This window comes from Alosa alosa, chromosome 8, assembly GCF_017589495.1.
Source record: "Alosa alosa isolate M-15738 ecotype Scorff River chromosome 8, AALO_Geno_1.1, whole genome shotgun sequence".
Taxonomy (NCBI): domain Eukaryota; kingdom Metazoa; phylum Chordata; class Actinopteri; order Clupeiformes; family Clupeidae; genus Alosa; species Alosa alosa.
In genome coordinates this window covers 14,723,327-14,741,176 of record NC_063196.1, presented here as the reverse complement: position 1 = coordinate 14,741,176, position 17,850 = coordinate 14,723,327, and the positions used below count along the sequence as shown (strand labels likewise).

The following is a 17,850-nucleotide window of genomic DNA, read 5'->3' as shown; positions in this document are numbered from 1 at the left end:
TTCCTCTCCTCTCTTCACTTCCTCTCCTCTCTTCACTTCCTCTCCTCTCTTCACTTCCTCTCCTCTCTTCACCTCCTCTCCTCTCTTCACTTCCTCTCCTCTCTTCACTTCCTCTCCTCTCCTCTTCACCTCCTCTCCCCTCTTTTCCTCTCCTCTCTTCACTTCCTTTCCTCTCTTCTCTTCACTTCCTCTCCTCTCTTCACTTCCTCTCCCCTCCTTTCCTCTCCTCACCTCCTCTCCTCTCTTTACCTTCTTTCCTCTCCTCTCTTCACCTCCTCTCCTCTCCTCACCTCCTCTCCCCTCCCTTTCTCTTCTCTTCTCATCTCGTCCATCGGAGCAAAAGATGAAACGGGCCAGACGAAGGGTCACCTGCCCCAGGGGCCATCTCTGTTGCTCTCTCCTCTTGTGTGTGTGTGTGTGTGTGTGTGTGTGTGTGTGTGTGTATGCATATGTGTGTGTGTATACATGTGCTATGTCCCCTAGCGCCACCAAAGCATTCTCTGGCCTTCATTTGTCTGTGTGTGTGTGTGTGTATGTCTGTGTGTGTGTGTGTATACATGTGCTATGTCCCCTAGCGCCACCAAAGCATTCTCTGGCCTTCATTTGTCTGTGTGTGTCTGTGTGTCTGTGTGTGTGTGTGTTTGTGTGTGTGTGCATGCACGCATGTGTAGGTGTCCCCAAGCTGCACCAAAGCACTCTCTTCTCCTCTCCTCATGTGTGTGTGTGCATGTGCATTTGGGTGTGTATTTGTGTGTGTGTGCATATGGGAGTGTGTGCATTTATTTCCACTAAGCGGCACCGGATCTTTCACTAAACACCATTTACTTGCACTTTGACGCAAGCCAACAGAGGCGTATTGTGGCTCTGCCTTTCACCCCTACTACCACCCCCTCCATCCCCCCTCGCCTCATCCCCTCTGGCTTGCCTTGCTTCTGAAACCCACCATGTCCATAGTTAATGTGCAGTGAAGCGTCCCAATGACAGTACAGCGCCCTGAGAGCAGAGAGGAGTGATAGGCTGCCTTTGTGCCCCAGCTATGTGTGTGTGTGTGTGTGTGTGTGTGTGTGTGTGTGTGTGTGTGTGTGTGTGTGTGTGTGTGTGTGTGTGTGTGTGTGTGTGGGTGAGTCATCACACTCTGTAACTGTACACGTCAGACACTGCTGCTGTTGCTGCTGCTACTGCAGTTTTCAAAGACAGGTTTTATGAGGAGCCCTGCAGTTTCTCTCTTCAAAGGAACCTGGGACAGCAAGAGCCAAAGTGAAACCAGTCACTGAGTTAATTTCCTATACGCAAGACACTTCAGCATTAATAGTTTACTTCAGACATAAATATGATATTCAAAGGGCTAAAAGAGAGGAGAGATACAGTAGAAGAGTTATGCAAGAAGGTGCATAAATATATACAGTATATGGAAGTGCTGAGTGTGAAATCTGTTTGTCAACTGTGTTTTTTTCTAAACAGGCCAACTCACTGTAGTCTCAGAGACAAGCTGTAAAAGCATGGCATCAGTGCAGCAAAGTGTGTATGTGTGTGTGTGTGTGTGCGTATGTGTGGTCCCACCTGAGAGCACATGAGTGACAGTGAGCTGCAGGATGAAGGAGTGTGGCTGCTCTGTGCAGGACTAAAGCTGCGTAGACACAGCCAGTGACTCACTCATTGCTGATGGTCCATCACTTGTCACCAGGGTTGTAGTGGAGGCTAAACACAAGTAAACACAGTTTATCCACCTCTACATTAACACTTAAGGAACCATTTAATACCACTGGTATTGTTATGAACATTGCCCAATAACCTCCACCATCATCAAACATGTTCTGAATGCCTTTTTTAAAAATCCGATAACACATGGCCCAGTCCACCCCACTGTGATCACAGAATTCATAGTTTACCCACCTCTTATTTTACTACTACACCACTGCTTGTCACCCTAAAATTTGAGATTTATAGTTTATCTTTGTCGTGTGACATATTTCTCCAACGTTTATTTAGCCTGTAATGGCCACCCTCTGCAGTGGCCAAAACATTGACTGCAGCATTTGCGCAATTCAGACTCCTTGCTCTCAGACTCTCATTCACACATCCATTCAGTTTGGATGAAAAAAAGCATCTGCCAAATACCATAAACACAAACATTAACATCCAGACACACACTCTGATTCTCGCATCCTCAGTCACTTGCACACACTCTTTCATGCACCTACATTATGTAAGGGATAATGTATAGAATGCCGGGACACATTTTCCTTGACATAACATACCTAGAGATTGGGATGGTTTTATTTCAGTTAGCCTAGCTGGTTTGATCTGCATTGAGAGATGATATTATGGAAAGTACCCCATGCCAATCGTGAGATGGTAAAGGGTATGTGATGATGTGGGGTTATTTTAATTCCAAAGGCCAAAGGAACTTATTTATAACTCAGGATTTATAGTACCCTGGATCCATGAAATAACTGGCCTTTAAAAATAAAAATCTGCCTGCCCCTATGGGAATTCAACATTGGTTTAACATAGGGGTATGAATACTTATGCACCCTGTATTTTAATGAAGAACATTTATTTATTTACGGTACAGTATTCATTTACAAAGAAAATTGGTGTCCTTAAAGGTTGGATATTTCCTCATTTTTTTAATTAATGCATTAAGATCCATTTCCAAAAGATATTTTTTTTATTCCTCTTTTTAGTCAACTTTAGCATGGGGCTGAAGACTTTTTAAAATAGTTAAAATAGTTAAATATATAGATATATAGACTTTACTTTATTTCTGCATTGTTGCACTGTTGGACTTACTCATTTGCACTATCACCATGACACTCATTCACACAGAGCACCTTACCTTACCTGACTATGCAGAGAGAATCACAGGCTCAGTCCCTGCCTCAGTCATTGCAAGCACCTCTGATTGATTAATCACTACTAGGCTATGTGGATACTGTTTTTAGAATTGATTTAGATTAAGTGTTAGTATAATTTGTATTTTAGTATATTTAGCATATTCTTTATCTTCTACTGTCCTTATTGCTTAGTTGTGTTTTTATATTATATACTTTAATTACTCTTTCTGCTGTTAAAGAATGTGTTTGTGTTGTCTGTATGCTGCTGAGACCTTGAATTTCCCCTGGGGATCAATAAAGTATCTATCTATCTATCTATCTATCTATCTATCTTTTTATAGGCATTGTAATTCAGCCAAACATATACTCAGTGCTGTCGCCATCTTTAAAAGTAGCATCAAAAATGTAGCCATTTCTTCCTGCATTTTCACAAACAAGCCAGATTCTGGGACTTTAGCTTCAAAGGCTACAGTAGGTCATTTTAATGGAATCTTATGAGAGAATTGACTACCGTGCCCTATTATACATGCATAAATTCATGTCGTCAGAGAACAAATCGCATTGTATGGATTGTGGATGGATTGTGGATGGATAAAGTGGACTGGTGATACATGTCACCCAAGCGAAACCTAGTTTGCTGTTATGTTTTTGCAGTTGGAAAACTGCTAAGATTGCTAAGATCTACCCCTTAAGAAAATCTCTGCTCTGAACTGTCAAACAAAGGCAAAAAGCAGAGTCATCTTGTTCTACCCAAGACATACAAGTCATTTCCTCCAACCAAGACATTTCAGCTTAGACGTCACGTCTGACACCGATCTGGCCTTCTTTTGGCATGAGCCAGGGCCGTATCCAAGCCATGTGCTGATATTTATAAGATCTCAGAGTCCAATCTTTCATATTTAGCCCAAGTGTTTCTCATTAGAAGGCAGTGGAATTGAAGCTCTTCAGCCAGTGAGCAGGAGTCCAGACAAAGCCCAGGGTCTAACTTTTCTAACACAATCTGCTTAGTGTGAGGTCACTGAAAGTGAACTCAACTGAAAAAACGAAACAGATTATTAGCTACGCGGACATAAACACTTTCACTGAGGCTGTTCAGACTGTTTTCATTTCATTGTGTGTGTATGTGTCTCTCTCTCTGTGTGTATGTGTGTGTGTGTGTGTATGTATGTGGGTGTGAGTGTGTCTGTCTGTGCGTGTGAGCATGGCATGCATTAATGGCTGAAATTAATCTCAGTCAAAGGGTTTGACCCAAAATGCATGCTTGTGTGTATGTCTGTGTTTATGCATTTTTGTGGCTATTGCGCATATGTGCACATGTATGTATTTTCTATACAGTAAGCTATGTGTGTATTTTTGTGTAGCAGGCATTCATGTGTGTGTGTATGTGTGAGTGTATTTTAGACTGGTTGAACTGTGGATGTTTAATGTGTGTGTGTGCATTTGGATTGCTTTAATTCAGTGTGGTTGTGTGTGTGTGTGTGTGTGTGTATGTTTGAGTTTGTGCATGCCCAACCATTTGAAATGTTTTATTTGTTTTTTTGCTCAGTGTGGTTGTGTGTGCTTGAATGTCCATATTTATGTGTGTATGTGTCTGTGTGTCAGTAAGTGTGTGTGTGTGTGCACTGTAGACTGTGACCTTTGACTGTATGCTATGTTGTGAAAAAGGGCTTGTGCATGGATACATGGGCGTGTGCATGTGTAAACCTATGTTTTTGCATGCATGAGCACATCTCTGTATGTGTGTGTGTGTCTGAATGAGTGTGTGTGTGTGTGTGTGTGTGAATGTGAATGTGTGTGTGTGTGTGTGTGTGTGTATGTATGTGTGCACTGGGGTCCACTGTGGTGCAGACATGCAGACACCATGGCACAGCTCCAGTGGTGAGCTGAAAACCACAGCCTCCGGTCCTCCAGTGCACCATGAGTCACAGGAAACACCACTCTCCCTCTCTCTCCCTCTGTTTCCCCCTCTTTTTCTCCTGCTCTCGCTCTCTCTCTTTCATTCTCCCTCTCCCTATGCATTTCTCTCATTCTCCCTCTCTCTCACTCATGCTTCCATTCTCCCCCCCTCTCTCAGTCTCCCCTTTGCTCTCAGTATCCCCCTCTCTCTCATTTTCTTTCTCTGTCCTTATTCCACATACACTCTCTCTAATGCACTCTCTCTCTCTCTCATTGTTGCTCTCACTCTCTCGCTTTCTCTCTCTCTTGTCCGCACTTGCAGAAGTCATTAAGGGAAACGCGAGGCGTATGGATTTCCTCCTGTCAATAAAACCAGAGACTTGGCAGACTAGTGTAGAAGCAGCAACAACAGCAGTGTTGCCCCGACTGTAGAGGTAGCCTCAGTTCAGACATGCATGCAAGCAGGGGAAGAGTCCAAATCAGCCCAAGGAGACCCATAGGAGCAGTCAGTTCACAAGCTGACTGCCCTTACAGTAGATGGATGAATGCTGCGTGGGAGACACCAACCTTATTCAGGTCACCGGAGGGAGAGTGAAAAATAATTTGCTAAATAATCAAAAAAAGAGAGAAATGTTTTTTTCTTAACTTATGTGGCCTGGTTCTCTAAAGCATCCTGGATTAGGAGAGTGAAAAACAATTCAATACTAAAAAATAGGCCAAGAAAGAGGGGGAAAGTTACTTTGGTGTTTTTTTACATATTTTTTTACATATATTTTTACAGGATAGATGTTGACAGGCTGCATACAGTGAAGTGGGCCTAGTCCTGAACCGACTCTTCAATGGTAAGGATAAGTTGGTCTGGATCTGGTGTGAGTTGGTCTGGATCTGGTTTGAGAGTGCCTGACTTGTAGCTGTTGGACATGTTTATGTTTACAGAAGAGTGATGAACCTGTGAACCACTGCCCTCCATCCTCCAAACTGTAATTTCCGGCAGTATGTGCATGCAAAAAAAAAACCCACAAACATCCGGTATACACATCAATATCAGCCTACACAAACCAAATATCCATCTCATGTGGTGTCACAAACAGGTCACAAAACCAGCTCCACACTCAGATGGAGATGAGCCTCTTTAAGCATGATCTGACACAGCAGATTTGACTGCAGACAAACACATTCCGAAATATGGAAGAATTTATTATAAATGCCGGGACTTGATTTACAGTTTTTCTCAATCGCTTTGGTGCATATCTCGAATCATACATTTGCGCAACAGTTAAATGCATTTCTCAAAGCAATTAGTGCAAACTGCACTGCATAGTGGATAACTTGCAAAAGCACATATCTTGTTCAAAATGCTTAGTTTATGCCACAAAAGCAAATATTTATGCCATTGAAACGGTCAGTGCAATCAAAATGGCAAGTCATGATGCCATTGGTTATGTCAAGAAAGTCAAACTGTTGTTGTCAATATGACAGTTTACTCATATGTATTTTCTAACGAACAATGCAGCACTGTTTTCTATTTCCAAACTACAAAGTTACACATTATTGTGTGAGGTGGGGGTTGATGGCAAAAACATGGATATGTTTCAAAGTGTTTCTGTTGACAGACATTGTGACTATATAAAGAAAAAAGATAATAATGCTTTTACAACATTGTGCTACTGAAAAATGACCAATATAACATAAAACACCCCTTGGTCAGAGCTGTGCACCACTAGTTTTATACATCTTGCTGTTCCTGTCTGTCAGGTCACATATTTATATGCTAAACAAACTATGACAACTAATTATAACAGCCATAGTCACAAGCGATAAAATAAGGCCAATTTGTTTTATGGGGTAGGTCTATTCAGCAGGGAACCAGTATAGTGCATTTTGACCAACATGCCATTAGCCATTGAAATGGCTATGCCACTGAAAAAAAACAGAATTTTTTACAAAATCAATTGCTTGGATGTGCTATTTGTTCAAGATGGGAAGAAACTGCTTCAGTAATGTGCACAAGTGATAAGATGATACGGAGTTTGAACAAACAATTTTGAGAATTGTCATTTTGATCTTAGAAATGAAAGTAACTGAGAAAACTGTAACAAGAATATCTTATTGTATGAGGGACAGACAATGCTATAGCCTATATCTGCTGTGCCATATCCTTGTGTTTGAAAGACAGACAAGAAGAATTTATGACAAGGTTGAAAATACAGATTATGTGCTGTGTCTTTTTTCAAACTACAGAGCAGAGAGAGAAAGGAGGCCCATGGGAGAGGCTTCTGTCTGTTTCTAGGTTCCTCTCTCCTGGCTTTCTTATGAATGAATGTCTGTGGGAGTGTCCCAGGAGGATTTGCATCATTTGTGTAAAGTACTGCCATCATGTGGTAGCTGAAGGTATGACAGAAAGATTTCCTGGAATTCTCAGGCTTATGTTCTAGGCAGGGGCGCTGCTAGAAAAATGTGGGCCCTCTGACAGACAATAATTCTGTAATATATAGTATTATCGGAGGGGCACTCTGGGGGCCCCCTGTCAGTGCTGGGCCCTTACAATAGTCCTAACCCCTAATCATCTAATTGCAACAGAATTTATTTTCATATTTCACATTTTTATATTTCAATTGGTGATCTAAACACCATAGTAAAAGTCCATGAAAATCCAGTTGGTGGAAATATGTTAAAATGAGAGTTGTTTTATGCATTTTCCTTGTGTGTGCGCGCACATGTGTCTTTGTGTGTGTGTGTGTGTGTGTGTGTGCACAATGTATGCATAGTATTCATGTATGTGTATGTGTATGTGTGTGTGTAGTATGTGTGTGTGTTTCTGGTCAACATAATAACTGGCAACTGCAGGTCTGGTAGGTCAAACACCATATTTACATACATACTTTGAATTTCCCCTTGGGGATCAAAAAGGATCTATCTATCTATCTTTACCATATGATCTAGTGTTGATGATCAACACAATCTGTAAAGACAACACAGGAATTATTCTAAAACAAATGGATGTTAAAAATAAGATTTTTGTTGATGCTATGTTTTTGTTGGTGCATGATTCACAATACAAAAAATAGCCTAATAGCCAATCAGAGTGACAGCTTAGATTTTTATGACTGTCTAACATATAGTAATACTAACTTATAGTCCAGGCAAAGTCTGACCCAAAACTAATTGCAACAGAGAATTTATTTTCACATTTTTATATTTCAATTGGTGATCTAAACACCAAAGTAAACGTCCATGAAAATCCAGTTGGTGGAAATATGTTAAAATGAGGGTTGTTTTATGCAAGCAAATACCAGCAAAACTGTCATTAGAATGTTGTAGAATAAAGCATTGTAGAATAATCTAGAGAATATCGGGACCCTATCCAGAGCCATAATGACTGGTGTTCTATACATTATCCCTTAGCCTACTTAACTTAATTTTAGAATATTGCATTGTTGAGGAACATTCTTTTATTTTCAAAGAGTTAGTGAATTATTACTCGCCATTTGCAAAAAAGCAAAGAGATATGTAGGCCTAAGATAATTTTAAATGATAAGCCAAACGTCTCTTTTTCTTATCAAAAAAAAAAACATTACTGCACTTGGCTATGGGCCTGAATGAATGAATCAAACTGTGCACAAACTGTTAAGTTGTAAGTCATTATTTGTCAAATGTGATAAGCCTACCGTGAACCCCGTTAACAACGCAACCGGCACAGTCTTAAATCCAATATGGATGCAAATTAGGAAGGGAAGGAACGCTGGGTGCAATTTTTACAGGAAATACTTTCGTCGCGGACTCCTGCATTTGTAAAGGGCTGCCATTTTACGGAACTTACGGTAAGAATATGACCTAACAGTGTTCTGCAAAGTTGATGCATCGTCTCACCTAGCCTGGTCGTTGTTTTGTTGAGATGAATCAAATAATTGGTGAAAGGAAAGATTTATAACATTTGTGTTAACCATCAAGCTAATGTTAACGTTATCCTTTGTCGTCTAGCTTACATGAGCTAGCTGGGTCGCTTTAGCAAATCCAAAACAATTACCGACAGAACAAATATTGTACAGAGGCTAGTACTGAAACTAGACATGCTGAATGTTGTATAGACGTCGATAATCATGCTAATTTGACAGTTACCTTCAATATGAACCAGATAACGATTCATTTATCTTTAGTAGATTGCTAAGTCAGATAACGACTAAGCATTCTGATATCATGGACTTGCAATGAACACTGTCGGTGATTCCACTTTCAAAATAGCTCAGGGCAACTCAGTAGTTCTAACGCAGAACGTTACCATTACAAAGGTTTCCACTAAACTCAACACAACATTCTACACTTGTCCATTCTCTGTGTTTTAAAGGACGATTAAACCCAATGGGATTAGTTTAGTTGACGTAGCTAAGTGTAATAAACATAATTTCTTAACCAATACGTTAGGACAACCTTCAATTCACATGCCTTCAGCGTACACTGCGGTGAGTAGTCTGTTGACATGCAGATTTGCAAGGAATTTGGTTCCAACTGTTGGTGTCACATAACATAACAATAACACAACAATAGACACACAAACAATATAACCGGCAATACAAGTATACTATATTATATTATATTCAGGCACAATTTAAACTTAACAGATTATAGTAGGCAGTAAGATACTTTACTAGTGTAACCCAATGTTGACAGTATCATGTAAATGGGTTTTGTGAGTAATACAGTGAGTGCCACAACACAACTGAGTGTCATGTCCTGTTTTGTTGTTCCCCAACAGGAGCGGCAGAACCATGAGCCATGAGAAGGTACAGATCATATCTCTGTCCCACCACCAGACTCTCCTGGAGGAGATGCATCAGCTGAGAAACTTGGGCCACCTGTGTGACATAACTGTGCAGGTGGACCACAAGGGTGATATGAGGGAGTTTGAGGCCCACCAAGTGGTGCTAGCCGCATCAAGTGGCTACTTTAAAAGCATCCTCGTGGCAGAGGAATCTGTCAAAAAAGCGCTGTTGTGTGACGTGCCCACTGCCGTTTTCGATGCTTTCCTGCAGTACGTGTACACAGGTCAAATCGAGGTGGAGAGGCCAATGATACACAACATTTTTAAAATGGCAGAGTTATTAGAGTGTGTTGACCTCGTTGATGCGTGCAAGGCAGTGAGTGGCCTTACAGTGGCTAATGATACAGAGAGACTGCACCCAGATGACTTGACTGAACCAAAATCTTATGAGACTACTTCTCCAACGACTCGAGGTAGAAAGTCAACCCAAAGCAAACAAGCAACGAGCAAATCGAGCAAAGATCCCCCGGTCTCCACAGGGCTGGAGAAGACGCACACAGAAGAGGAGAAAGAACGATGACGAGGACGCAGGAAAGAAGAGTAAGGATGCAGGGGAGAAGACTAAGGACACAAGGAAGAAGAGTAAGGATGCAGGGAAGGACACAAGGAAGAAGAGTAAGGATGCAGGGGAGAAGAGTAAGGATGCAGGGAAGGACACAAGGAAGAAGAGTAAGGAGAGTAAGGATGCAGGGAGAGTAAGGATGCAGGGAATAAGAGTAAGGGGCAGGGAAGGGGAGAGGGCAAGGGGGGGGCTTGGGGAGGAGACTGAGCAACAGGCTCACCAGCCTTGGGGGAGAGTCTGGCAAGGAGTCCAAGGCAGGAGAGTGTCCCAACAGGCTCACCCAAAGCCAACGAGGGGTCAAGTAGTCCACTGCCCAGGTCCCAGGAGAGAGCACCCAAAGCCAGCAGGGGTACTGGACACTGCCCAGGTTGGGTCCGAGAGCACAGAATTAACAGCAGCCCTACTGGACACTGCCCAGGTTGGGACTGAGAGCACAGAATTAACAGCAGCCATACTGGACACTGCCCAGGTTGGGACAGAGAGTACTGAATTAACAGTAGCCCTACTGGGCATTGAACAGAATGACACTGCCCAGGTTGGGGCCTGAGAGCACAGAATTAACATCAGCCCTACTGGACACTGCCCAGGTTGGGGATGAGAGCACAGAATTAACAGCAGCCCTACTGGGCATTGAACAGAACGACAAAAGGTTGGGTTGGTCAGACAGTAACAGCAGCCCTATTGGCCATTTTAGGGAACGACACTGCCCAGGTTGGGAATGAGAGCACAGAATTAACAGCAGCCCTACTGGACATTGAACAGAGTGAAAAAGGTAGGTTGGTAAGACAGTGACAGCGGCGACTCCTCCTCGTTATTGTCCTCATGGTCCTTCTCTCCTCCAAATGCTGCCCCCGAGACAACTCTCAGAAGGACAAGGCGGGTGTCTCCCGCGGAGAAATATATCTGCGAAGACGTGCAATCGGTCCTTCCTGTACGAGAAGAGCTACCTGAAGCACCTGTCGAAGACCCACGGCGAGCGGGCCGAGGTGACGTACCGCTGCGGCACGTGCCAGCACGTCTTTGCCAACCGCAGCAACCTCAAGATCCACGAGCAGCACGTGCACAGCGAGGAGCGTTGCTACCTGTGCGACGCCTGTGGCAAGGGGTTCAAGCGCAGGAAGGACGTGCGGCGGCACCAGAAGCAGGTGCACGAGGGCGGCAGCCAGCGCCACATGTGTCCCACGTGCGGCAAGGCGCTGAGCTCGCGCACGGCCCTCAAGCTGCACGAGCGCACGCACACCGGCTACAAGCCCTTCGAGTGCGGCGAGTGCAACGCCAAGTTCTCACAGAGCTCCGCACTCAAGACGCACAAGAGGTGTGTGCCCACGCACATACACACACACACACACACACACCAGCTGTGGACTGCACACAACCATTGGAGACAGAGTCTGCACAGTCTGGAATCATAGCTTGTATAGTAAACAGAAAATTGGCCAGGACCAACTTGGTTTGACCAGATTTGGTTAAATCTTAACCATTTTTTTCCTCCAGTGGCTTCCCGATTGACCGTGTATGGGCTGTCCATTGTTTCATGGTCATTGGTATGGACTGTGCTTCACACAGCTAAAGGTTATTTATTCACGTTGGTGTTTTTCTCTCATGCTGTGTCTGTGATGTGCCTGAACAGGATCCACACTGGAGAGAAGCCATTTGCCTGCGACGAATGTGACGCCAAATTCACCCAGAACCACATGTTGCTTTACCACAAGCGCTGCCACACAGGTACAAACAACATACACTGGCTTGCCACAAGCACTGCCACACAGGTACAAACAACATACACTGCCACACAGGCTTGCCACAAGTCATTATAGACATATTACACATGCAAGCTTTCCATATGCGGTATTATATGGGTGCAGTGCACATGTAATGCTTACTGGCATACCACAAGTTCTTCTACATAATGCATACTGTCTTGCCATAAGCGCTGCCACACAGTTATGCACATGGTGACACACACTGGCTTCACCACAGTTGAAGTCCATCCAGACAAGGGGTGGTGTGCTGTAAATCATGAGACTTGTCTTAAAACAATGCAAATAAAAAAAAAAATACTTCCACTTTTTTCAATTCAAGAAAAACATTCAATGGGCACGTTCTTTGTTCCCAATCTACCTCTATTAAGATAACATATGGAATGTTAAAACGGAAGCCTTGTTGGATCAACTATGATGCTGATAATGGAACTCTCTTGAAACAGACATCAGTGGTCAACTTTACATGATGATCAAATCAGAACACTCATCAGAACTGTGACTGCCTGACAAAATAGCTCTAAAAGTTGTATCATCACCTCCACACAGTTAACACATGCTGGCTTACCACAATAGATTAGATTAGATTCAACTTTTGTCATTGTGCAGAGTACAAGTACAAAGACAACAAAATGCAATTTGCGTCTAACCAGAAGTGCAAATAGCAGAGAAGTGCAATGTGATATACAAAGTATAGACAGGTGGAGCATAGACAGGAGAGGATATATAGTGCAGTGTAGACAGTAGTATACGTTGGTTTACAGTAATATAACTTAAATATAAATATGTGCAGTGTATTAACAGTAACCTTAAATATGGCTATGTAGTATAAGGCCAATCCCACACTGGGATTCGGTTGTTAAGTCCAACATTGCAGGCCCAACAGCTTTTGGTCAAAAATTTGTTTACTAGCACAGCCAGACGTTTTTGCAACTTGTAAACCTTGTCAGTCACCATCACCTCCGTTTTATTGTGGGTAAAACAAAATCAGTTAACTTTAACAGAGTAATTACTGTACCTGTGCAGCCAGATGATACAATCAAGGGTTATGTGCAGGCTTCTGCGAAAAATAGGATTTTATTAGGTTCAGGCAACAAGTGAGTTGTAGGATGACAATTTCCTTAAAGGCTGCACTGAATAGCCGAAAAAATAATTTATTTTACTGTCTATGGAGAAAACCGAGCCTTTCTGAAAAAAAAAATGTATTAGCCTATTATTGCATCATCACTCAATAACCGAATGTAGAGAGCACATACTGGCTAATGCTAAATGTTATTACTTGGGTATATCCACACACACACACACACACATTCACTTACCATAAGCACTATTAATATGCAGTTATAGTAAGCACATGCATAGTGGAGTCTGATCTGGCCAGTGACAGGGTAATGTGTTGGTTGAAACCATTTGGGCTTTGACAGGGTGTTGTGTGTTTGTGTGTACAGGTGAGAGGCCCTTTATGTGTGAGATCTGTGGGAAGAACTTTGCTTCTAAGAAGTACCTGAAGCACCACACCATGCTTCATTCAGGCTACAAACCGCACAAGTGCGAGATCTGTGAAAGACCCTTCGCCCAGATGAACTCCTTACACCAGCACATGAAAACACACACAGGTAATGCACAAAAAAAAACACACACACACACACACACACACACACATACCATGATGGTCTTTGCCCAGAGGAGCTCCCTATGGCAGTACACACTCACATTGCTCATAAACATCACTCATGGATGTTTGTATTGTTACACACACACACACACACACACAATCATGGGGTAAGATGTTCACACTTACACTCAACACATGTTGTGTGATCATATAAACTGACCTTCTGTGGTCACCTATTGTGTATGTATTTGTTGACCTTCTGGCTTCATATTAAAAGTGACAAACATGGGTAAGATACTATAGAACCTTACTGTTTGGTTAGCTCTCATGAATCATTGATATGTGTGTGTGTGTGTGTGTGTATATCCGGTCCTGTGTGTGTGTTTTCGTTTTCAGGAGAGCGTCCATACCAATGCACGGAATGCGATAAGAATTTCACGCAGCTGAAGCTACCAGAGACACCAGCGCATCCACACGGGAGAGAAGCCGTACATGTGCACACTCTGCAACCGCACCTTCACCGACAAGTCCACCATGCGTCGGCACGCCCTGGTGAGAGGCTCACGCACGCTTAGCCCACAAGGCAACTCCGTTATATCACAGTTGTGTCAAATGTAAACGAAAACTGAATGTGATCATCTGCAAATCGTGTAAACCCATATTTCATTGAACAATTGAACATAGACAATATATCAAATGTTGAACTGAGACTGACTGAGAATTATACTATTTAATGAAAAATATAAGCTCATTTTGAATTTTATACCAGCAACACATCTCAGAATAGTTTTCAGGAAAGGCCTTCAACTTTTTTTCTGACTCCCCTTTTTCTGACTGCTTTTCCTGAGACCTGACTCCTTTTCATCTGATGTCTGAGACATGACTGTATAATTCCGTAAACTTGACAGCGGTTTTCCTGAGACCTGATGCCTTTTCATCTGATGTCGGACACCTGAGTCTGACAGCTGAGGATGTCCTAAAATGTACACCGTACCTGGCGTCATTTTACGAACCAGAAGTTTTCCATTGACGTAGCGCATTTTAAAAGTAGCCTAGCCCTATACACAATCTGTGTACACAGAACTTCCTCTCCCCTTACTTCCCCCGAAATACATGAATTATATTCTATAGTGACACCCTATGACCGTCCCAGGTATTAACTAGGAGGCAGAAAAAGACACTCACTCGGTTGATGAAACTAGACATAGTCAGTCATCCGCTTCAAAGACACGCTACCGTAAGGCTAATAATAGCTGTGTCCTCACACTATTGCACATGACAATTTACTTAAAAAGGTGATTTTCTCCTTTTCTGGCGTATCGTGACAGGAGAACCATGCCAACTTTGGGTGCGGTTATCTTAGCGATACTTTTTGCAATACCCTCGATATACATATCGTTGGAAATCTTAGTTAATGGTCGTTCATGTGAGCACAATAACTTAATTTTGTACATTTTATTAAAGCGACTCGTTTTGCCTTGCAGGGTCACAAATAAAAGTGAGCCAGTTAAAATGTAAAATGTAAGAACTATCATGTAGTCTGCAGAAATCTGTAGAATGCATTAATCTGTACGATGTTAAATGTATGGTCGAGTTTAACACATGGCCTTTTTTGCCTGTCCTCCTCAGACTCACGACAAGGAGACGCCATGGAGGAACTTCCTGAAGGTGCTGAAGGACAACGTGGAAGACCCAAGCGTCAAGAAGCCCCGGGTGCCTGTCGTGAAGAGGATGAAGAGCACCCCCACAGAGGAGCCCCCCACCACGCCAGGTCGCCGCAAGACCAGGTCCCAGAACACCGTGATGGCGGAGACCGTGACGGTGCCCGCACTGGACCGTCCGGGGACAGTCACGGTCGCGTCGCCGACCCTGGAGGCGGCGTTGTTAGCCGGGGAGATCCAGTGTGTGACGGTGGGGGAGACGGACCTGACGGAGGAGGCTGCGGGCGACGGCTCGGGCTCTAGCATCCAATTGGACGTGACGGGGGACATCAGGGAGGGTGAGACCACGGGAAACATGGAGGCCATGGAGGTGACAACGTGCGTCATCTCTGAGTAGCCATGGAGACAGACAGACAGGAGACAGTTCTGCATCACTGCACCAAACCATCAAGGGAACTCTCCTCTCTCTCTCTGGCAATCCATGTTGAACTAAATCTCTTGAACTACTGCTTGTGTCGAATAACAGTTTCAATCAAATTACATAGACAGCATACACAGTTGTTCTGAAATAGATCACATTCTGTTTGCAGCCTTAATAACATACACACAAAGTGACATGTTGCCAAGGAAACAGTATAATGGGATTTGCCTTGACCAGACAAGACCAAACTGAACTTCATGTTCTTTTCCCAGCCTTAACCATACATTTACCACAGTATATGATCCTTACAAAGTAACATCATATCAGTATAATACTATTATTTTTACACACACACACACATATATATATATATATATATATATATATATATATATATATGTTTGTCTTTGTAAAAACATGTTTTGCTTCACAAAGGTTTGCACTTATGACCTGATGTACAGTTATATATATTCAATCTTTTTACCTCCATGGAAACTAAAATATGACAAATGATATGAAATTTGTGTTTTTTTCTTCCATACACATTAGCAATCACAAAAGAAGCGCTTTATGATGCATAGACAGGTGGTTCTCAACTAGTATGCCATGAGGCAAGGTGAGGTGTGTCGTAGAATTTTGAGAAACCCAATGCATTTTTATATAGGCTCACGAAATATATATTTTAAATATGATAAATAATCCCGTTTCTTAATTAAAACGGTTTTAGGTGGCCATAAAGAGCCATTACGCAGCTCAGTCAACATCATGTGAGCATTATGCCTATTGCTGTGGTCTCAGCTTTTCAACACTGTATAGAAAACATATGAGCATCCAGTGTTTCCCACAGAATTGAATTCTATTTGTGGTCTTAGGTTTGCAGAATTAACTTGAATGCAACAGTTTTTAACAAATAAGCGCAGCTAACCAGCTTTAAGCACAATTTAGTACAACCTGGAATATCATTGTGTGGTGGTCAATGTTTATATTGTGGTAGGCCGCCACAAATAAGTCAATGTATGGGAAACACTGAGCATCTAAGTGAACATCAGAGTTATAGCCTATAATGATGTGTGTGCCATTCTTCATGATCAGTAACCATAAGTCGGTGTTTGATATTTGGTGAGCCTTGAGAACCTCTGAGAGTAGTCACAGATTTGAGACTAATGACTTTTCAGACTTATGCAGCTAACTAGTCGTCAGAGGTTAGGGGTTATGTGTATGGACACAAAAGCAACCTGTTTTTTAAACACTACTGTTCAGTTGTTTAGGTAACTACCACTATTCTACTAGATTTATCTATAACAGCCTTTGATACTGTTAACCATGACATTCTCCTTTCTACACTATCTGAACTTAGAATATCTGGGAAAGCTCTTGACTGGTTTGAATCTTACCTTAAAGGGTCTTCTTTTAGCGTGTCTTGGCAGGGACAGGTATCAAAGTCTCATGACCTCACCACAGGTGTGCCTCAGGGATCAGTATTAGGGCCCCTGCTTTTCTCTATTTGCACCACTTCCTTTGGTGAGACCATTCGTTCCCATGGATTTGACTATCATTGCGATGTGGATGACCCTCAACTTTACCTATCTTTCTCACCTGGGGACTCTAGCGTTTCCCATCGGATTTCTGCATGCCTTAAGGATATTTCAATCTGGATGAAAGATCGCCACCTTCAGGTTAATCTCACAAAAACTGATCTTTTGGTGTTTCCAGCTAAAACAGCTATTCCCAAAAGATTAACATCCAGTTTGACTCATCTTCACTGACCCCAACTAGATCGACCCCGTTATTGATGACCGACTTAACTTCCCTGAGCATGTATTCTCAATTGCAAAATCATGTCGGTTTATCCTTTATAACATTAGGAAGATCAGACCTAATGGACACATGTAACTCATCTCCTAGTTACTCTCCACTGGCTACTGGCCAGAATTACATTTAAATCTCTCACTTTGGCCTATAGGACACTGGATCTGCTCTCTGCTATATTAATTCAATGATCCAAGATATATATCCCCAACTGCCCACTGCGGTCTTTTGATGAGCGTCTGTTGATGAGTGTGCTGCTGCCATCTGGCTTGCGTTTTAAAACTCCTTTTAAAACTCTATTGCTTTTAAACAGAGGTACAAAAAATCCTTCATCCCCTTTTCTATCCAAGTACTGAATGCACACAACAGGAAAAGATAGATTTGTCCATTTAGTGACCCCCATATTCACTTCCTCCTCTTATATCTAACTTACTTAATTAAGTTTTATCTTGGTTTTACTGACTTTTTAG

General features: G+C 42.5%; 1 protein-coding gene across 1 annotated transcript; it reads left to right on the top strand.

Moving 5' to 3' along the window:
* Positions 1–9,499: 9,499 nt before the first annotated feature.
* gzf1 (GDNF-inducible zinc finger protein 1) lies at positions 9,500–16,091 on the top strand. The gene is given in 9 exon segments (XM_048250579.1): positions 9,500–9,787; positions 10,032–10,247; positions 10,702–10,763; positions 10,971–11,429; positions 11,745–11,839; positions 13,323–13,490; positions 13,886–13,934; positions 13,936–14,041; positions 15,119–16,091. Coding segments are annotated over 9 exon segments (1,872 nt in total). The 3' UTR covers positions 15,548–16,091.
* Positions 16,092–17,850: the final 1,759 nt, after the last annotated feature.